At 43.3% G+C, this 16,387-nt stretch overlaps 2 protein-coding genes across 12 annotated transcripts in view; both read right to left on the bottom strand.

The window, feature by feature from the left end:
• tpm2 (tropomyosin 2 (beta)) overlaps positions 1-12,456 on the bottom strand; it is a 39,374-nt gene extending 26,918 nt beyond the window's left edge. For 7 of the 9 annotated variants that reach the window (XM_064943516.1, XM_064943515.1, XM_064943524.1 and 4 more), the window contains exons 1-2: positions 12,145-12,456; positions 7,965-8,090 (exon numbers count right to left, since the gene is read on the bottom strand). In XM_064943516.1, coding sequence (XP_064799588.1) covers positions 7,965-8,090; positions 12,145-12,258 — 240 coding nt within the window. In that variant the 5' untranslated portion in view covers positions 12,259-12,456. The remainder of the gene's footprint in view (positions 1-7,964; positions 8,091-12,144) is intronic. The other 2 variants (XM_064943521.1, XM_064943523.1) reach the window with 1 other exon arrangement.
• Positions 12,457-13,311: 855 nt separating this feature from the next.
• Positions 13,312-16,387, bottom strand: part of tln1 (talin 1) — a 159,258-nt gene continuing 156,182 nt past the window's right edge. For all 3 annotated transcript variants that reach the window (XM_064943510.1, XM_064943509.1, XM_064943511.1), the window contains one exon: positions 13,312-15,108. In XM_064943510.1, the coding sequence (XP_064799582.1) occupies positions 14,974-15,108 (135 nt within the window). In that variant the 3' untranslated portion in view covers positions 13,312-14,973. The remainder of the gene's footprint in view (positions 15,109-16,387) is intronic.

Raw genomic sequence — 16,387 nt, 5'->3', positions numbered from 1 at the left:
TTATTTGTTTCACGGTTTGAGACCTAAACTGTGTACTTTAGTCGCTACCTACTGTTTTGTCTTCAAGTATTTTCAGATTATGTATCTGTTTTTCCTCCATGAAAGGGCTTTAATAGGACAAGCTACTTAATGGTGATCTTGTAATTATTTACTTGTGTGTGGTAGACTATTGCATAATTATCCTAATTCAAAGCAATCAGAAAAGTACCTATGGTTTTTAGTTTTATGCATTTATCATGAGTTGAATCTGTAATTTATCAAGTTATAAGTTATTTGAGTGTAACCATTGTGTGTTTATGTAATACCATTTAGTTGACAAGAGGTCTGACTCTTTAAACCTGTCCAGACAGAGAGAGCGAGAGAGAGAGATAAATATAGAGAGATAAAGAGAGAGAGAGAGAGAGAGACAGCGAGAGAGAGGGAGAGAGACAGAGAGAGAGAGAGACAGAGAGAAAGAAAGAGGGAGAGAGAGACAGAGAGAGAGAAAGAGATAAAGAGAGAGAGAGAGAGAGAGACAGAGGGAGGGAGAGAGAGAGAGAGCGAGATGGAGCTTTGTCCAAACACAGTCTGAAAAATAGACTAATTGTGAAGCTGTGAGCATGAACTGGAAAGCATGACTTCACTTCACTATAAACAAGACTGCATTCTTTCAATTCTTTTCCTTCTTTGGTAACATTATAATGTTACAAGTTAAAGGTATTGAACATGAGATGTCTAATATCACGCATGCTTAAGCTTTTCACGAGTATCATAATTACTAAATAGTAATTTCTGTGTGTTTAAATATGTGGCATAATCAACGGGATACACCAATAGGCTTCATGGAACATCAGCGGGATATACCAATAGGCTTCATGGAACATCAGCGGGATACACCAATAGGCTTCATGGAACATTAGAGGGAAGAGGAGGGGTGGAACATCAGCGGGATACACCAATAGGCTTCATGGAACATTAGAGGGAAGAGGAGGGGTGGAACATCAGCGGGATACACCAATAGGCTTCATGGAACATTAGAGGGAAGAGGAGGGGTGGAACATCAGCGGGATACACCAATAGGCTTCATGGAACATTAGAGGGAAGAGGAGGGGTGGAACATCAGCGGGATACACCAATAGGCTTCATGGAACATTAGAGGGAAGAGGAGGGGTGGAACATCAGCGGGATACACCAATAGGCTTCATGGAACATTAGAGGGAAGAGGAGGGGTGGAACATCAGCGGGATACACCAATAGGCTTCATGGAACATTAGAGGGAAGAGGAGGGGTGGAACATCAGCGGGATACACCAATAGGCTTCATGGAACATTAGAGGGAAGAGGAGGGGTGGAACATCAGCGGGATACACCAATAGGCTTCATGGAACATTAGAGGGAAGAGGAGGGGTGGAACATCAGCGGGATACACCAATAGGCTTCATGCGTCATTGGGTTTGCCATTGAAAAAAACGTCCAGACTCAATTATTGAAAATAATTATGTATAAATAACTAAACTTAACATATTTAAAAACCGGTAGTGTCTATCAGGTTTCTATCATGAGTAAGCCTGAAAATTAACAAATCTCTCTCATCAGGTATAGCCACAGACTTTAAATAGATCAGTGTGACAACTATTGGTGACTGTCCTCTATTGGCACGGTTACAACTCTGGTGACATCATCACGGTGGCGTGATGATGGAGCGGGAAGATGCGGCGGTCGGGAGGGGTGGAACATCAGCGGGAAGAGGAGGTGGTCAGGAGGGGTGGAACATCAGCGGGAAGAGGAGGTGGTCAGGAGGGGTGGAACATCAGCGGGAAGAGGAGGGGTGGAACATCAGCGGGAAGAGGAGGTGGTCAGGAGGGGTGGAACATCAGCGGGAAGAGGAGGTGGTCAGGAGGGGTGGAACATCAGCGGGAGGAGGAGGTGGTCAGGAGGGGTGGAACATCAGAGGGAAGAGGAGGTGGTCAGGAGGGGTGGAACATCAGTGGGAAGAGGAGGTGGTCAGGAGGGGTGGAACATCAGAGGGAAGAGGAGGGGTGGAACATCAGCGCGAAGAGGAGGTGGTCAGGAGGGGTGGAACATCAGCGGGAAGAGGAGGTGGTCAGGAGGGGTGGAACATCAGCGGGAGGAGGAGGGGTGGAACATCAGCGGGAAGAGGAGGTGGTCAGGAGGGGTGGAATATCAGCGGGAAGAGGAGGTGGTCAGGAGGGGTGGAACATCAGCGGGAGGAGGAGGTGGTCAGGAGGGGTGGAACATCAGAGGGAAGAGGAGGTGGTCAGGAGGGGTGGAACATCAGTGGGAAGAGGAGGTGGTCAGGAGGGGTGGAACATCAGCGGGAAGAGGAGGGGTGGAACATCAGCACGAAGAGGAGGTGGTCAGGAGGGGTGGAACATCAGCGGGAAGAGGAGGTGGTCAGGAGGGGTGGAACATCAGCGGGAAGAGGAGGTGGTCGGAACGGGTGGAACATCAGGAAATTATAAACTGTGTTTTTAGGAAGGATTTTGAGAACAGGTAGTCTAGAATGCTGACAGCCACAGTCCTTATATGGACATGGTGAAACGGGATTGGAACTCTGAAGCATAACTGTACTGTACAGAGTTGAAATTAGCCTGGTCCCAGCTATTGCTTACACGCCACTCTCTCAATTGAGTATCTTACCTAGTTATTTTTAGATTATCTCATTTGCTATTTTGTAGCTTTAGCAACTATGTGTGTGTTTTTGTCTATCCCATTTCGTTCCACTCCCGTTATCTTTACAGATGCTCCCCACCCCTTGGCTGCAACCATTCTAATTTAGTTCACCTTGCACGCACAACCCATGTGGAATTCCTGGTCTCTTTTTGTCCCTTCCGGAAACATGGATCACCCCAGAGAACACTGCTACCCCAGCTGCTGTCTCTTCATCTGATAACATTTTCTCTCATACTCCGAGAGGATTTGGTCGTCGCAGTGGTGGCATAGGGCTGGCTGCTCATTTCTCCTAAATGGAGATTATCTCTTTTCTCCCTCACACACCTGTCCATCTCCTCATTTGAACTCACTGCTGTCACTGTCACTTGTTCACTGAAGCTCAACATTGTTGTCATCTATAGCTCACCAGGTGCCCTTAGAGAGTTCCTTAATGAGCTTGACACATGCTGGGTGTACTAGGTGACTTCAACCTCCCGACATCTGCCTTTGATTCATTTCTTTCCAACTCTTTCTTTCCCCTCCTTGCCTCTTTTGACCTCTTCCTTTCCCAGTTCCCTCCCACTCACAAGGCAGGCAATACGCTTGACCTAATCTTTACTAGAGGCTGTTTGTCTACTAATCTCACAGCAACCCACCTCCAGGTCTCTGATCACTACTTTGTTTCCTTTTCTGTCCCTTTCCTCCAACCCTAACCAATCAGGCCCTACCCAGATGGTAATGCGCCGTCACAATCGTTGCTCTCTCCCACTACTCTCTCCTCCTCTATCCTAACATCTCTAAGCCTTTCTCCCTCCCGTCTACTGATTCCTCTTTGACCCTACTATCCTCCATTTCCACATCCTATGACTCGAAACTGTCCTCTTTCCTCCCGACCTGCTCGGCCATCCCCTCCTGCTCCGTGGCTGAGGGACTCATTGCGAGCTTACAGAACAAGGTTGCGGGCAGTCGAGACTTTTTCCTATTCCTCATTTCCCTCATCAACTCATCCCTGACAATTGGCTGCATCCCCTCTGACTTCAAGATGACCAGGGTCGCAACCCTCCTTAAGAAACCAACACTCCAATCCCTCTGATGTCAAAAACTACAGACCGGTATCCCTTCTTTCTGTTCTTTGCTAAACACTTGAGCATGCTGTCTCTGACCAACTCTCTAGCTATCTCTCTCAGAACGATCTTCTTGACCCTAACCAGTCAGGCTTCAAGACGGGTCACTCAACCAACACTGCTCTTCTCTGTGTCACGGAGTCTCTCCGCACTGCCAAAGCTGACTCTCTCTCCTCTGTTCTCATCCTCCTAGATCTATTTGCTGCCTTCAACACAGTGACCCATCAGATCCTGCTCTCCACTCTCTCAGGGCTGGGGGTCTCAGGCTCTGCAGACACTTTGAATCCTACCTGGCAGGCCGCTCCTACCAGGTGACTTGGAGAGGATCTGTGTCTGCACCACGTACTCTCACTACTGGTGTCCCCCAGAGCTTGGTTCTAGGCCCTCTCTTCTCTCTATACACCAAGTCACTCAGCTCCGTCATATATCACTCTACTCAGCAAACTGGATGCAGTTTATCACAGTGCCATCCGTTTTGTCACTAAAGCACCTTATACCACCCACCACTGCGACCTGTATGCTCTAGTCGGCTGGCCCTCGCTACATATTCGTCGCCAGACCAACTGGCTCCAGGTCATCTACAAGTCCATGCTAGGTAAAGCTCCGCCTTATCTCAGTTCATTGGTCACGATGGCAACACCCACCCGTAGCACGCGCTCCAGCAGGTGTATCTCACTGATCATCCCTAAAGCCAACACCTCATTTGGCCGCCTTTCGTTCCAGTTCTCTGCTGCCTGTGACTGGAACAAATTGCAAAAATCGCTGAAGTTGGAGACTTTTATCTCCCTCACCAACTTCAAACATCTGCTATCTGAGCAGCTAACCGATCGCTGCAGCTGTACATAGCCTATCGGTAAATAGCCCACCCAATTTTACCTACCTCATCCCCATACTGTTTTTATTTATTTACTTTTCTGCTCTTGTGCACACCAATATCTCTACCTGTACATGACCATCTGATCATTTATCACTCCAGTGTTAATCTGCAAAATTGTAATTATACGCCTACCTCCTCATGCCTTTTGCACACAATGTATATAGACTCTTTTTTTCTTTTTTTTCCTTCTGTGTTATTGACTTGTTAATTGTTTACTCCATGTGTAACTCTGTGTTGTCTGTTTAAACTGCTATGCTTTATCTTGGCCAGGTCGCAGTTGCAAATGAGAACTTGTTCTCAACTAGCCTACCTGGTTAAATAAAGGTGAAATAAAAATAAAATAAAAAATCCTCACATTGTCTCTCCTATCATTGCTATTTGGATGATGCTCAACTACTTTTCTTCTTCCCTCTTTCCAAACGAAGCTCGCATCCGCTACAAGACCATGGCCATGGTACTTGCCTACGGAGCAGCAAGAGGAATTGCCCCTACCTTCAGGCTCTGCTCAAACTCTACACCCCAACCCAACTCAAGTACTCCGTTCTGCCACCTCTGGTCTCTTGAGCTCCCGCTCAACCCAGTCCAAGCTCTTCTCTGTCCTGGCACCCCAATGGTGGAACCGAGTCCCTACTCATCTTCCGAAAACCCTACTCTTCAAAGATGATTAAAAATATATATATATTTAACCTTTATTTAACTTGGCAAGTCAGTTAAGAACAAATTCTTATTTACAATGACAGCCTACCCCGGCCAAACTCGGACGAAACTGGGCCGAGTGGGACTCCCCCATGGGGCTCCCAATCATAGACGTTTGTTATGCAGCCTGGATACAAACCAGGGACTGCAGTGACACTCCTTGCACTGAGATGCAGTGCATTAGACTGTTGCGCCACTTGGGAGCCCATAGTCTTAAATAATTCCACAGCGCACCCCCTCCTCATGAAAATATTTGACTGTGTTTACACAGGCAGCCTAATTCAGATCTTTTGACAATTATTTGGCATATCTGATACCCATCTGATCTTTCCCTCATGTGTAAACAGCAATAACAAAAAAACATGGAATCTGATCTTTTGACTTCCATTTTACACCACCTCCATATGTTCATCTCAAACCTGATACAATTCAGTCTGGATGCTCAGATCAGTTTTATTTTGCTCTGAAATATTTCCATTTTGCACATGCCATGCTGTTACCATGTCAACTATATATATATATATATATAACTACCCCAAAATTTAAAGGAACAGTAACAGGAAATGAGCATCGCATCTGTGTACTACTTCAGATGCTACATCAATGTGAATACACACATCTGATATGGGTCACATATAAAACTGAGTGTGGACAGTCAGAAAAAAAGATTGGATATGAATCAAAAGAATTCGGAATTGGGTTGTTAGAGTGGCTGCCTTTTCTGGGTTACAGGTTGTCTTGCTCCACTCTTGGGTTAACCTTTGGAAGAACCCTATTTGGTTCCAGGTAGAATAATTTTGGTTCCATGTAAAACCCTTTCCACAGAGGGTTCTAGATAAAACCCAAAAGGGTTCTACCTGGAACCAAAAATGGTTCTACGTGGAGCCAAAAAATGATACTCCTATGGGGACAGCCAAAGAACCCTTTCGGATCCCTTTTTTTCCCCTACTCAATGGGGAAAGGCCTATGATGACATATAAAACAGTAATATATAAGTTAACTTGAATGCGTATACCAGATCATATAATCATAAGAAAGGCTATGGGACATAATTTAGACAAAACATCTTCCTGTCTTAAGGTACGAATGATGACAAAAAACATTATACCAGCAACTGAAGGTTTTACTTACAGTTTACTACCACTGCTAGTCCGGCCTAAAGGTTTCCCGTAGCGTACTGTATTATACGGTTTCTGTGAACCGTTCTGACACCATGTTGACCTGTATTTGACCGGAGTCAGACAAAGCGGACCAGAGACCACGACAATCAAAGAAACTCCAACCAAATCATTCCCTGCATTCACTCCAAGGTGCTGACAAGCTTTATGCTGTGTTTGCAAAATGTGATACAGGTCGATGTTCGGCACTTTCTCAGCCGCAGCTGCCAACAAGCAAGGTCGCTTGATCAGTGGGGTTCCAACTGGCCCATATCAGATTTGTGCATTCACATTGATGTAGCATTTGAAGTAGTACACAGATACAATGCTCATTTCCTGTCACTGTTCCTTTAAATTTTGGGGTAGTTGACATGGTAACGGCATGGCATGTGCAAAAATAAAACAGAGCAAAATAAATCAGATCTGAGCATCCAGACGGAATTGTATCAGGATTGAGATGAACATATGGAGGTGTTGTAAATTGGAACTCAAAAGATCAGATTCCATGTTTTTTTGTTATTGCTGTTTACACATGAGGGAAAAGATCAGATGAGTATCATATACGCCAAATAATTGTCAAATGATCTGAATTGGACTGCGTACACCAGCCAAATATTCTCGTGAGGAGAGAGGGGGGCGCTGTGGGATTATGTAAGATCCTATTTGAAGAGTAGGGTTTTCAGATGTTGATGGGCATGGCCGGAGAGGATGGAACTTGAGGTGCGTCCCAACAATATTTCCTCTGGTAGAGACATGTGGGCTGGTAGGAGTTTACACCATATTTCTCATATTAGTAATTTCCATTCAAATCAGCAAGGGCAAGTGAACAAGCGCTCACATTGGGAGGAAGGTGAGATAATTGGGACAAAACCTGGGAGGTTTGACAGAGCATACTGCCCACACTGTGCAGTGCAGGTTTGTCCCACCAGGGGGAGACAACAGGACCTGGAGCCTGACAGTCTGCTAATTGATGACCTGACGACACATTTAGCTGTGTATACTTTTACATAGTATAACATTACAAGTGTGCTTTAATGACAGGCAGCAATGGTGAAATTGTGAAAACTATACGGCTGGAGGATCTTGGCATCCTTGATGAAATACAATCCTAAATGAAATGTAATCCCAATGAAGTGTTTGATTTTATAGGTGAATTTATGACAATAACTTAGTAGGGGAAATGCATTAGCCATAACATATTCTGACATATTATTATCTAAATGACCAGTGAAAATCAACAAAGAGGAGGGAATTATGCAGTAGTCTCTGGAGTCAGTTGCTCGTCTGTCTACTGCAGTGATACATTGCCTAAAAGCACGACCATGTCACACATACCTGTAACTGGGGTGTGCGAATGTACATGCCTCAATGGTGTGTGTCTGTGTGCGCGTGTCTGTGTGCCGTGCTTTGACGTCACCATGGTCATTGTGACCCCCTAGTGGTACCCAGTGTCACTCACGTCTGTGGCCTTCTTCTCAGCCTGCTCCAGCTTCTCCTGGGCATCCTTCAGTGACTCTGAGTATTTATCCAACTCATCCTCCACTCCCTTCAGCTTCTTCTGCAGGGCCAGCAACTCTTCTTCCAGCTAGAAGACACACACACACACACACACACACACACACACACACACACACACACACACACACACACACACACACACACACATACACACACACACACACACACACACTAATGTCAAGGGACCAATCCATTTTATTTGTTTGAGTCATATACAATAAGATACATAACCGATTCAATAAGATACATAACCAATTCAATAAGATACATAACCGATTCAATAAGATACATAACCGATTCAATAAGATACATAACCGATTCAATAAGATGCATAACTGATTCAATAAGATACATAACCGATTCAATAAGATACATAACCGATTCAATAAGATAAATAACCGATTCAATAAGATAAATAACCGATTCATATCAAACCTACTCTAAAGTGCATTCACAAAGTCTCCATAAGCACTATATAGATGCTGCACAAATCATTCATAAACAAAGTCCTACTGCATAAAGAGTGATATAACAGCTCTTTATATATATGACGCTTAATATGGCATGGTCCTTGATGCCGCCTTTAGCATATCATTTACTTGTGAAGGGCTTATGTAGGGTTTATGAAGGGTTTATGAAGGATTTACATAGGGTTTTGAAGGGTTTATGAACGGTTTATAAAGAGTTTACAAAGGGTTTATGAAGGCGTCAGTATGCCTTAAAAACTAAATCCTTTTTAGTTTAAAGTGGGACCCATACAGCATATAGATAGAGTTAGCGGTACAAGTCCTGTTGAAGGTTATACTCTATCTTCCAGTCGATGTGTCTGGGTATAACACAGAACTGCCCGAGGCTGACTGTCAGGGCAGGTTGGGCCAGGCATGAGGACAGACTTATAAAGGGAAAGCTGCCATAGTGTCCCTCCTGAGTCATAGGTTATTTTCCAAATGCCACCATTTTCCCCTACATAGTGCACTTCCTTTCACCAGTGCCCATCAAAAGTAGTGCACTATGTAGGGAATAGGGTGCAATTTGTGACAAGACAGTCTCAGAGTGACTGGGGCTGCAGCTGGTGATGTTCCCTCAGTCTCCCCTTTCAACGGGCATCAAATAAACCCCTGTGCATTATCCACAAGCCTGGCAGCCGGGACATAGCTCCCTCCGCAGCCTCGTAAAAGCAGACACCTATTAATTGTATTCTTGTGACGATAGCGACTCTCTGCTACTACTGTTTATGGTAAAGGTCATATAAAGTAAATAGAGAGGAATGGTGTCCTGGTCATAGACTGAAGCTGTTGAGAGTTTAATGTATCTGTAGGAGGGTTGCTTGTTTTGGCAGGTCCCCTGTTCACCGCATCATATCAAAGTTATTGCTATCTTTCCCAATGCAATTTAAAAAAAATCTTCCTGACGAGTGTTAAAAATGTCTAGGCTACAACCAAAGACGCGTCATGTCGTTAGGATCGTCGCAAGAAAAGATCCCCTCTAACCGAGAAAAGCCCATTGTGAATGTTAATGACAGCGGCAGTGTGTGAACCGTGAACACTATGTCCTTGTGATGAATGTCATTCTTTTATTACATCTGACAGATTACAGCGGTCTTTTGGGCTCCAGCTATGTGAGGGGGGCATTCTGATCCCAGGCCTGCTGCTCTTTCATGTTATTTTGGGTCCAGCCTTGATCCTCTTTTTCTTTGTTGAACAACAATTCCAATAGACATGCCAACGTCAAGGCTGCTCCAAAGAGAAATGTGGGTGCTGGAATCAGAATAGCCCAAGGTGTGGTCTTCTGCAATCAAATACTTGTGAGGGGAGACTACTCCTATTTATAGAGAGGCTCCATTTGGTTCTAGCTGACCACGTCAATTAAACATGACAGATGAGTAGAATGGAAAATTCGGACGCCAACAAAAGCTGAAGCGATTAGACCACCAGTTATTCGCCGCCACGGAAGCAAATGTTCTCCATGGTATCACAAATACACACTGGGGGGGGGGTAGACAAATGTTCAAGGACAAATGGGGGGGGGGGGGGGGGTCCATTTCCATTCCATTCTAAGCCACTGGTGGCTTTCGTTACTTGGGATCTAAACGGAAAGAGAGGACTCACATAACATAATGAGTAATATTAGTCAAGTCTAAAGTGACCAGAAGCAATTTGGATCAGTACTGTACATGTCCTTATAAGCTCAGGAAGAGGATCCATTCCAAATGTCCATCATAAATCTGGGTTCTTGAGGCAGCTAAGGTAGGAAGTAGCTTCATAACAGTAAAAATGAGGTACACTAGAATGAGATGGTGCATCGTCTCTTGATCTTGACCAGATCCAGGTACAGCTACACATTCAGTTGTTGCCAAATCTGACAAGTTGTGTAGGTAAGGATGATTTTTTTTTAAATGCCGTGGCTCTGAAGGTGCATATGCGTTCGATAATTTACTTCCAAATGCTCAAGACAAAGCAGAAAGATGGTTTTCTTGTTCCCATGGGGGATGGTAGGGAGTAGCCTACGTCCAAATGCAGAAAATAGAATGAAACTGGGAGAAGGGCTAAGCTGCTATGGAGCCATAATGTCAACATTATGAGAAGTGGTCATCATAGACAGACTGAGAGGGAGACCATGAAAAGCTTGGGCCATGATGTAACTGATTCTGAGATGGGGTTGGATCCAAAATGACGACTGGAGAGTCTTGTCTTCTGTCATTCCATCCCGGTCTTGATTTTCCAACAGAAAAGTGGCAGAAGTGGATTGCAGGATGTGAGAGGGTTAAAACTCAAAACGCCTCAAATTGTGTCTATTTGTTGAAGGTCTAGCTAACACTTGTATAATACAGAATCTGACCATCTTCAATGGTTAAATTATAACAAATGAGAGATGACACTGGACATATGGTCATTGGGAAGACTGGTATTCTCAAGCTCCTTGATTGGGTCAATACTGACAATTTGGGTTTGATACTTAAGCAATAAGGCCTGAGGGAGTGTGGTATATGGCCAATATACCACGGCTAATGGCTGTTCTTAGGCACGATGCAACACGGAGTGCCTGGACACAGCCCTTAGCCGTGGTATATTGGCCATATACCACAAACCCCCGAAGTACCTTATTGCTATTTTAAACTGGTTACCAATGTAATTAGAGCAGTAAAAATACATGTTTTGTCATACCCGTAGTATACGGTCTGATATTACACGGCTGTCAGCCAATCAGACCGTATACCACGGGTATGACAAAACATGTATTTTTACTGCTCTAATTACATTGGTAACCAGTTTAAAATAGCAATAAGGTACTTCGGGGGTTTGTGGTATATGGCCAATATACCACGGCTAAGGGCTGTGTCCTAGTACTACGAATTGCGTCATACATAAGAACAGCCCTTAGCCGTGGTATATTGGCCATATACCACACCCCCTCGGGCCTTATTGCTTAAATATACCACAGCTGTCAGCTAATCAGCATTCAGGGCTCGAACCACCCAGTTTATACTTAAAAAATGAAACACTAATTCACACTGTACTCCTTAAGTCAGCTTGTGCCCCCTTCATCAATGTGCTTTGACTCTTAATTTAACGCTGCCCGTAATAACCTCAAACTTGCTGGGCCGTTCGGTGGGATCTGTTCACCTATCTAATCAACTTCACTCCGATCGGCCTGCTGTACCCATGAAACACCATTGAAGAGACTATAAGGACATTTATTATTTGTAGTTGCAAAAGTCTGTAGTAGCTTCATGGATAACTTCACAAGAGGATATTTAGAACAAACACTTACCTATCTTCCACATAGACATTGGACATCTGTCTTACCATGTATTGCAGGGTAGAAACTTCATATTTGAAATATAGTAAATATTTGATGTGCTCACCCAAGTAATAAAATCACTGACTGTACAGTATGTTTATTGTATATTGTAGAATAGATTGTACATGGATTACCATATGTGGATGACATAAAACCAAACCACTTCATGGTTGACAGATAGAGGGGAGCAGTATAATCATTCAATTGAATAAATGAGTGTAAAATCTATTTCTATTGGCATTAGATACAGTTGCCCTCCTCCCTTCAAGCAATGAAAAGGCAGGGAATGCCCTCTTGTTCAGTTAGTTATATTCCCATACCTGTTTGCATTTGTCCTCTGCCCCCTTTTTGTCTCCTTCTGCTTGCTCTGCCCGATCAATAGCATTCTCCTTATCCAGTTTCAACATTTGCATTTTCTTCTTGATGGCTTCCATGGTTACTGTTGTTTTTTCTCTCCTAATAACAGGCGAAAAGGGTTCAGAGTTGTTTCTCTCGACGGACGCGCACGAGCCACACAGAGGACAGAGGACTGAAGTTCACAGAAGCAGCACCTCGAGCCGAGTGATGAGACAAAGCTAGTCTGGATTAGGTAAGGAAGGATGGGAGGATGTAATTCTGTCCAGAGCCCAATACTTTTTTTGGAAAGTTCAGATAAATCACGCCCGAGCAAAGTGACGTCGCGCGCCTGTGATTCGTTCAACGCGTTGGGTAGGAATTAAGCGCACAGATTTTGTCCATTTTTGGGAGGCTCCGATTTCATATAACGTTCGAATGTCTGTGGTATGATATTGGACCTAAATATATCTCTAGACACAGGGATATAGGTGCCCACACCATGTAATGAAAAGGTAGGCCATCTTTAATAGGTATACTTGGGTGTACTTAGTTTCCCCTGTATTTGCCGTTCACTCCCCGAGCGCACTGGGGGACGCAATTAGGCATGGTTTTAACCAGCTCATGTAAACGTTATAGCCTTCATGCGCTCTTCCTCTTCATGGGTTCATTTATGTCCACATTTAATACAATTTGCACACTTGACGACACTACAGCCAGTGTCGTCTTAGTTTGGTCGCCTTAACTAGGCTTGTGCATTGATAAAAGTCTGTCAGGGCATGGGTTGTTTCTAATGGTATTTCAAAGAGGGGAAAATAACAATAACAAGTTGTAACTACAGTCAAAAGTTATGTTGCCAAGACTGAGGGTAGTCGGTGCCGGTTAGCAGCAGCCACCTGGGGAGGAAGTTGGTCTTTGGTGCAGATTGACCGGTCACAAACGACAAGGTACAGTATGGAACCAAGGGGAAATGTATTTGTGACTGACTAGGCTACTGTAGACTTGATGCGACTAGAATTCGTTCACAATGGCGAATCTATTTTACTCATGTTAATTTGTCTGAATATCAGCATAGCAGGTCATATTATGATATGAAGCATTGATAAAGAAGTGACTTCAACATTTTAATGTTTAATAAAGAGAAATAAAATAACTTCTCAGGGAAAACCAGCTTTATTGACCATAAATCTATTATACAATACTATTGAGATGGTGATCCCATAGCACTGTTAATACATGTATATAGTATCAAAATCAGAAAGGTCAACAAAACAATTAGAAAATGAAAAGAAAAAACACTCAAGTTAGGCTTTCCCCATGTTTGTAATCAACACATAGGCAACTTAACAGTTGTTTTTTATCCAACTATTTTGATTAAGAGAAAAGAGAAAACAAATGTTTGTAAAAGAGTGGATTTATATGATGTGTTGTTGAGTTAAACAAATGGATAAGTGCACTTGAAGATTGGAAAACGTTAACAGTTAAATACAATTAGTTGTAAAATACATATAGCAGGCACTTTTTGACTCATTGATATGTTGAAAGAAGGTTAGGTTACAAGGAGGCCTCTGACAATGTGAAATAGGCTGGCAATTCAGGGTACATGATGGTTAATAACAACAACACTGGACACATTATCCTTTGCATACAATGGCCATCATAGGATTGTACTGCGACAAGAGAAATTACCCCAAAATACATATCTAAATTTGTTTCTAAAGGTCTACTGGTTACAGTTGGCTATTAGATGCATATTACACAGTCAACATCTGATAAAGATTTTAACCACTAATAGCACCCGAAGGAACAGCCATTCATGATTCAAAACAATGTCCTGAAGAAAGCAAAGTATGGCTTTATGAGCTTCAAACACAGATAATATCAGGTCCAAAAGTTCATATGATGACACAAACAAATACTCACATATACTTTATTAACATATAAATGTAATAGAAGATACCATTTGTAACACATTTCATAGCATTATTTCTCTTAAAAAAAGAAAAAAAAGAAGATGTGTTCTCTCTCTATGAATTGTTTAATCGCAAAGTAAATCATTGCACCTCTGGTCCAAATTGCAAAAAAATACAGGTACATTTCATTGGTTGAAATAAAAAGACAACACACATTCTTGTTAAACGATGTCTTCTTTGGGATCTGACCTAAGCCACAGTTGTTTATGTTAAACACCTAGCTGAGCTCTGTGTTGTACGGTGACCGACCGTCTCTTACCATTCACCCTGGCCAGTTAAAATCATTGGTCAGTCAAGTGAGGTCTCAACATTTACCCGCTGTAAGCCCACCTTTTGGTGACTGCATTTTTCTAATCCAAAAAACAAACAGAAAAACGGACACCGCCAAACAGATGGTTATTGTGCTCACTAAAATAATAGCATGCTAGCGTTAAAGGCAAATATCAGTTATTGGCAGGAGGATGTGAATTGAATCAAAATGGTGAAGCGGCAGTGAACCTAAACGCTCAATTAAATCACAAACTATCAAGGACTACCTCAAAGACTTGGATGCATATATATATATATTTTTAAGCATTATCCAAAAACAAAACCAGTGGCACTAACGCTCTTGAACGTGACAAATAAATCTAAGAAAAAAAATACACTTAAAATAAACATCCTAATACAGCTTTCACTTTTTACCCCTTTAATTATCTCACCCTAATATTGCTCCTCTTCAAGCATAATACCTCTTCGTTTTCCTCTTTTCTCTAATATAGCCTGGGGATGTAGCCCCTGAACATCGGATTTGTCTTCGCTGTATATGTGTGTGTGTGTGTGTGTGTGTGTGTACACGTTTCATCACTGCTCCTGCCCGTCCTCCCTGAGCTCGGAGGGCAGGAACTTGTACTGCTGCTGTCGGATGGTGGCCAGCTTCTTTCTGGCCTCGTCCAACTCCCTCTCCTTCCTCAGCATTTCCTCCTGGGCAGCAATGATCTAACAGACAGAACACCACTGGTTAACAGCCTTATCTAACAATAGGCAGAACACAACTGGTTAACACCCTGATCTAACAGGCAGAACACAACTGGTTAACACCCTGATCTAACAACAGGCAGAACACAACTGGTTAACACCCTGATATAACAGGCAGAACACAACTGGTTAACACCCTGATATAACAGGCAGAACACGACTGGTTAACACCCTGATATAACAGGCAGAACACGACTGGTTAACACCCTGATGTAACAGACAGAACACCACTGGTTAACACCCTGATCTAACAGGCAGAACACAACTGCTTTTAACACCCTGATCCAACAGGCAGAACACCACTGGTTAACACCCTGATCCAACAGGCAGAACACCACTGGTTAACACCCTGATCTAACAGGCAGAACACAACTGGTTTTAACACCCTGATCTAATAGGCAGAACACCACTGGTTAACACCCTGATCTAACAGGCAGAACACAACTGGTTAACACCCTGATCTAACAGGCAGAACACAACTGGTTAACACCCTGATCTAACAGGCAGAACACGACTGGTTAACACCCTGATCTAACAGACAGAACACCACTGGTTAACACCCTGATCTAACAGGCAGAACACCACTGGTTAACACCCTGATCTAACAGGCAGAACACAACTGGTTTTAACACCCTGATCTAACAGGCAGAACACAACTGGTTTTAACACCCTGATCTAATAGGCAGAACACAACTGGTTAACACCCTGATCTAACAGGCAGAACACAACTGGTTAACACCCTGATCTAACAGACAGAACACGACTGGTTAACACCCTGATCTAACAGACAGAACACCACTGGTTAACACCCTGATCTAACAGGCAGAACACAACTGGTTAACACCCTGATCTAACAGGCAGAACACGACTGGTTAACACCCTGATCTAATAGACAGAACACCACTGGTTAACACCCTGATCTAATAGGCAGAACACGACTGGTTAACACCCTGATCTAACAGGCAGAACACAACTGGTTAACACCCTGATCTAACAGGCAGAACACAACTGGTTAACACACTGATCTAATAGACAGAACACAACTGGTTAACAGGTTAACACACTGATCTAATAGACAGAACACCACTGGTTAACACCCAGAACACACCACCTCTCATACATAGATGAACAGAACAGGCACATGGAGACACAGGTACACACATCAACAGAAATACAAAACATGCCTCATATGTGACCTTTAATGAAATAATTCTGAATGTGAATTTGGGTGTCATAGAAT

Source organism: Oncorhynchus masou, chromosome 28, assembly GCF_036934945.1.
Source record: "Oncorhynchus masou masou isolate Uvic2021 chromosome 28, UVic_Omas_1.1, whole genome shotgun sequence".
In the NCBI taxonomy this organism is placed as follows: domain Eukaryota; kingdom Metazoa; phylum Chordata; class Actinopteri; order Salmoniformes; family Salmonidae; genus Oncorhynchus; species Oncorhynchus masou.
Note: the sequence above shows the minus strand (reverse complement) of the source record. Positions and strands in the feature narration are given on the sequence as shown.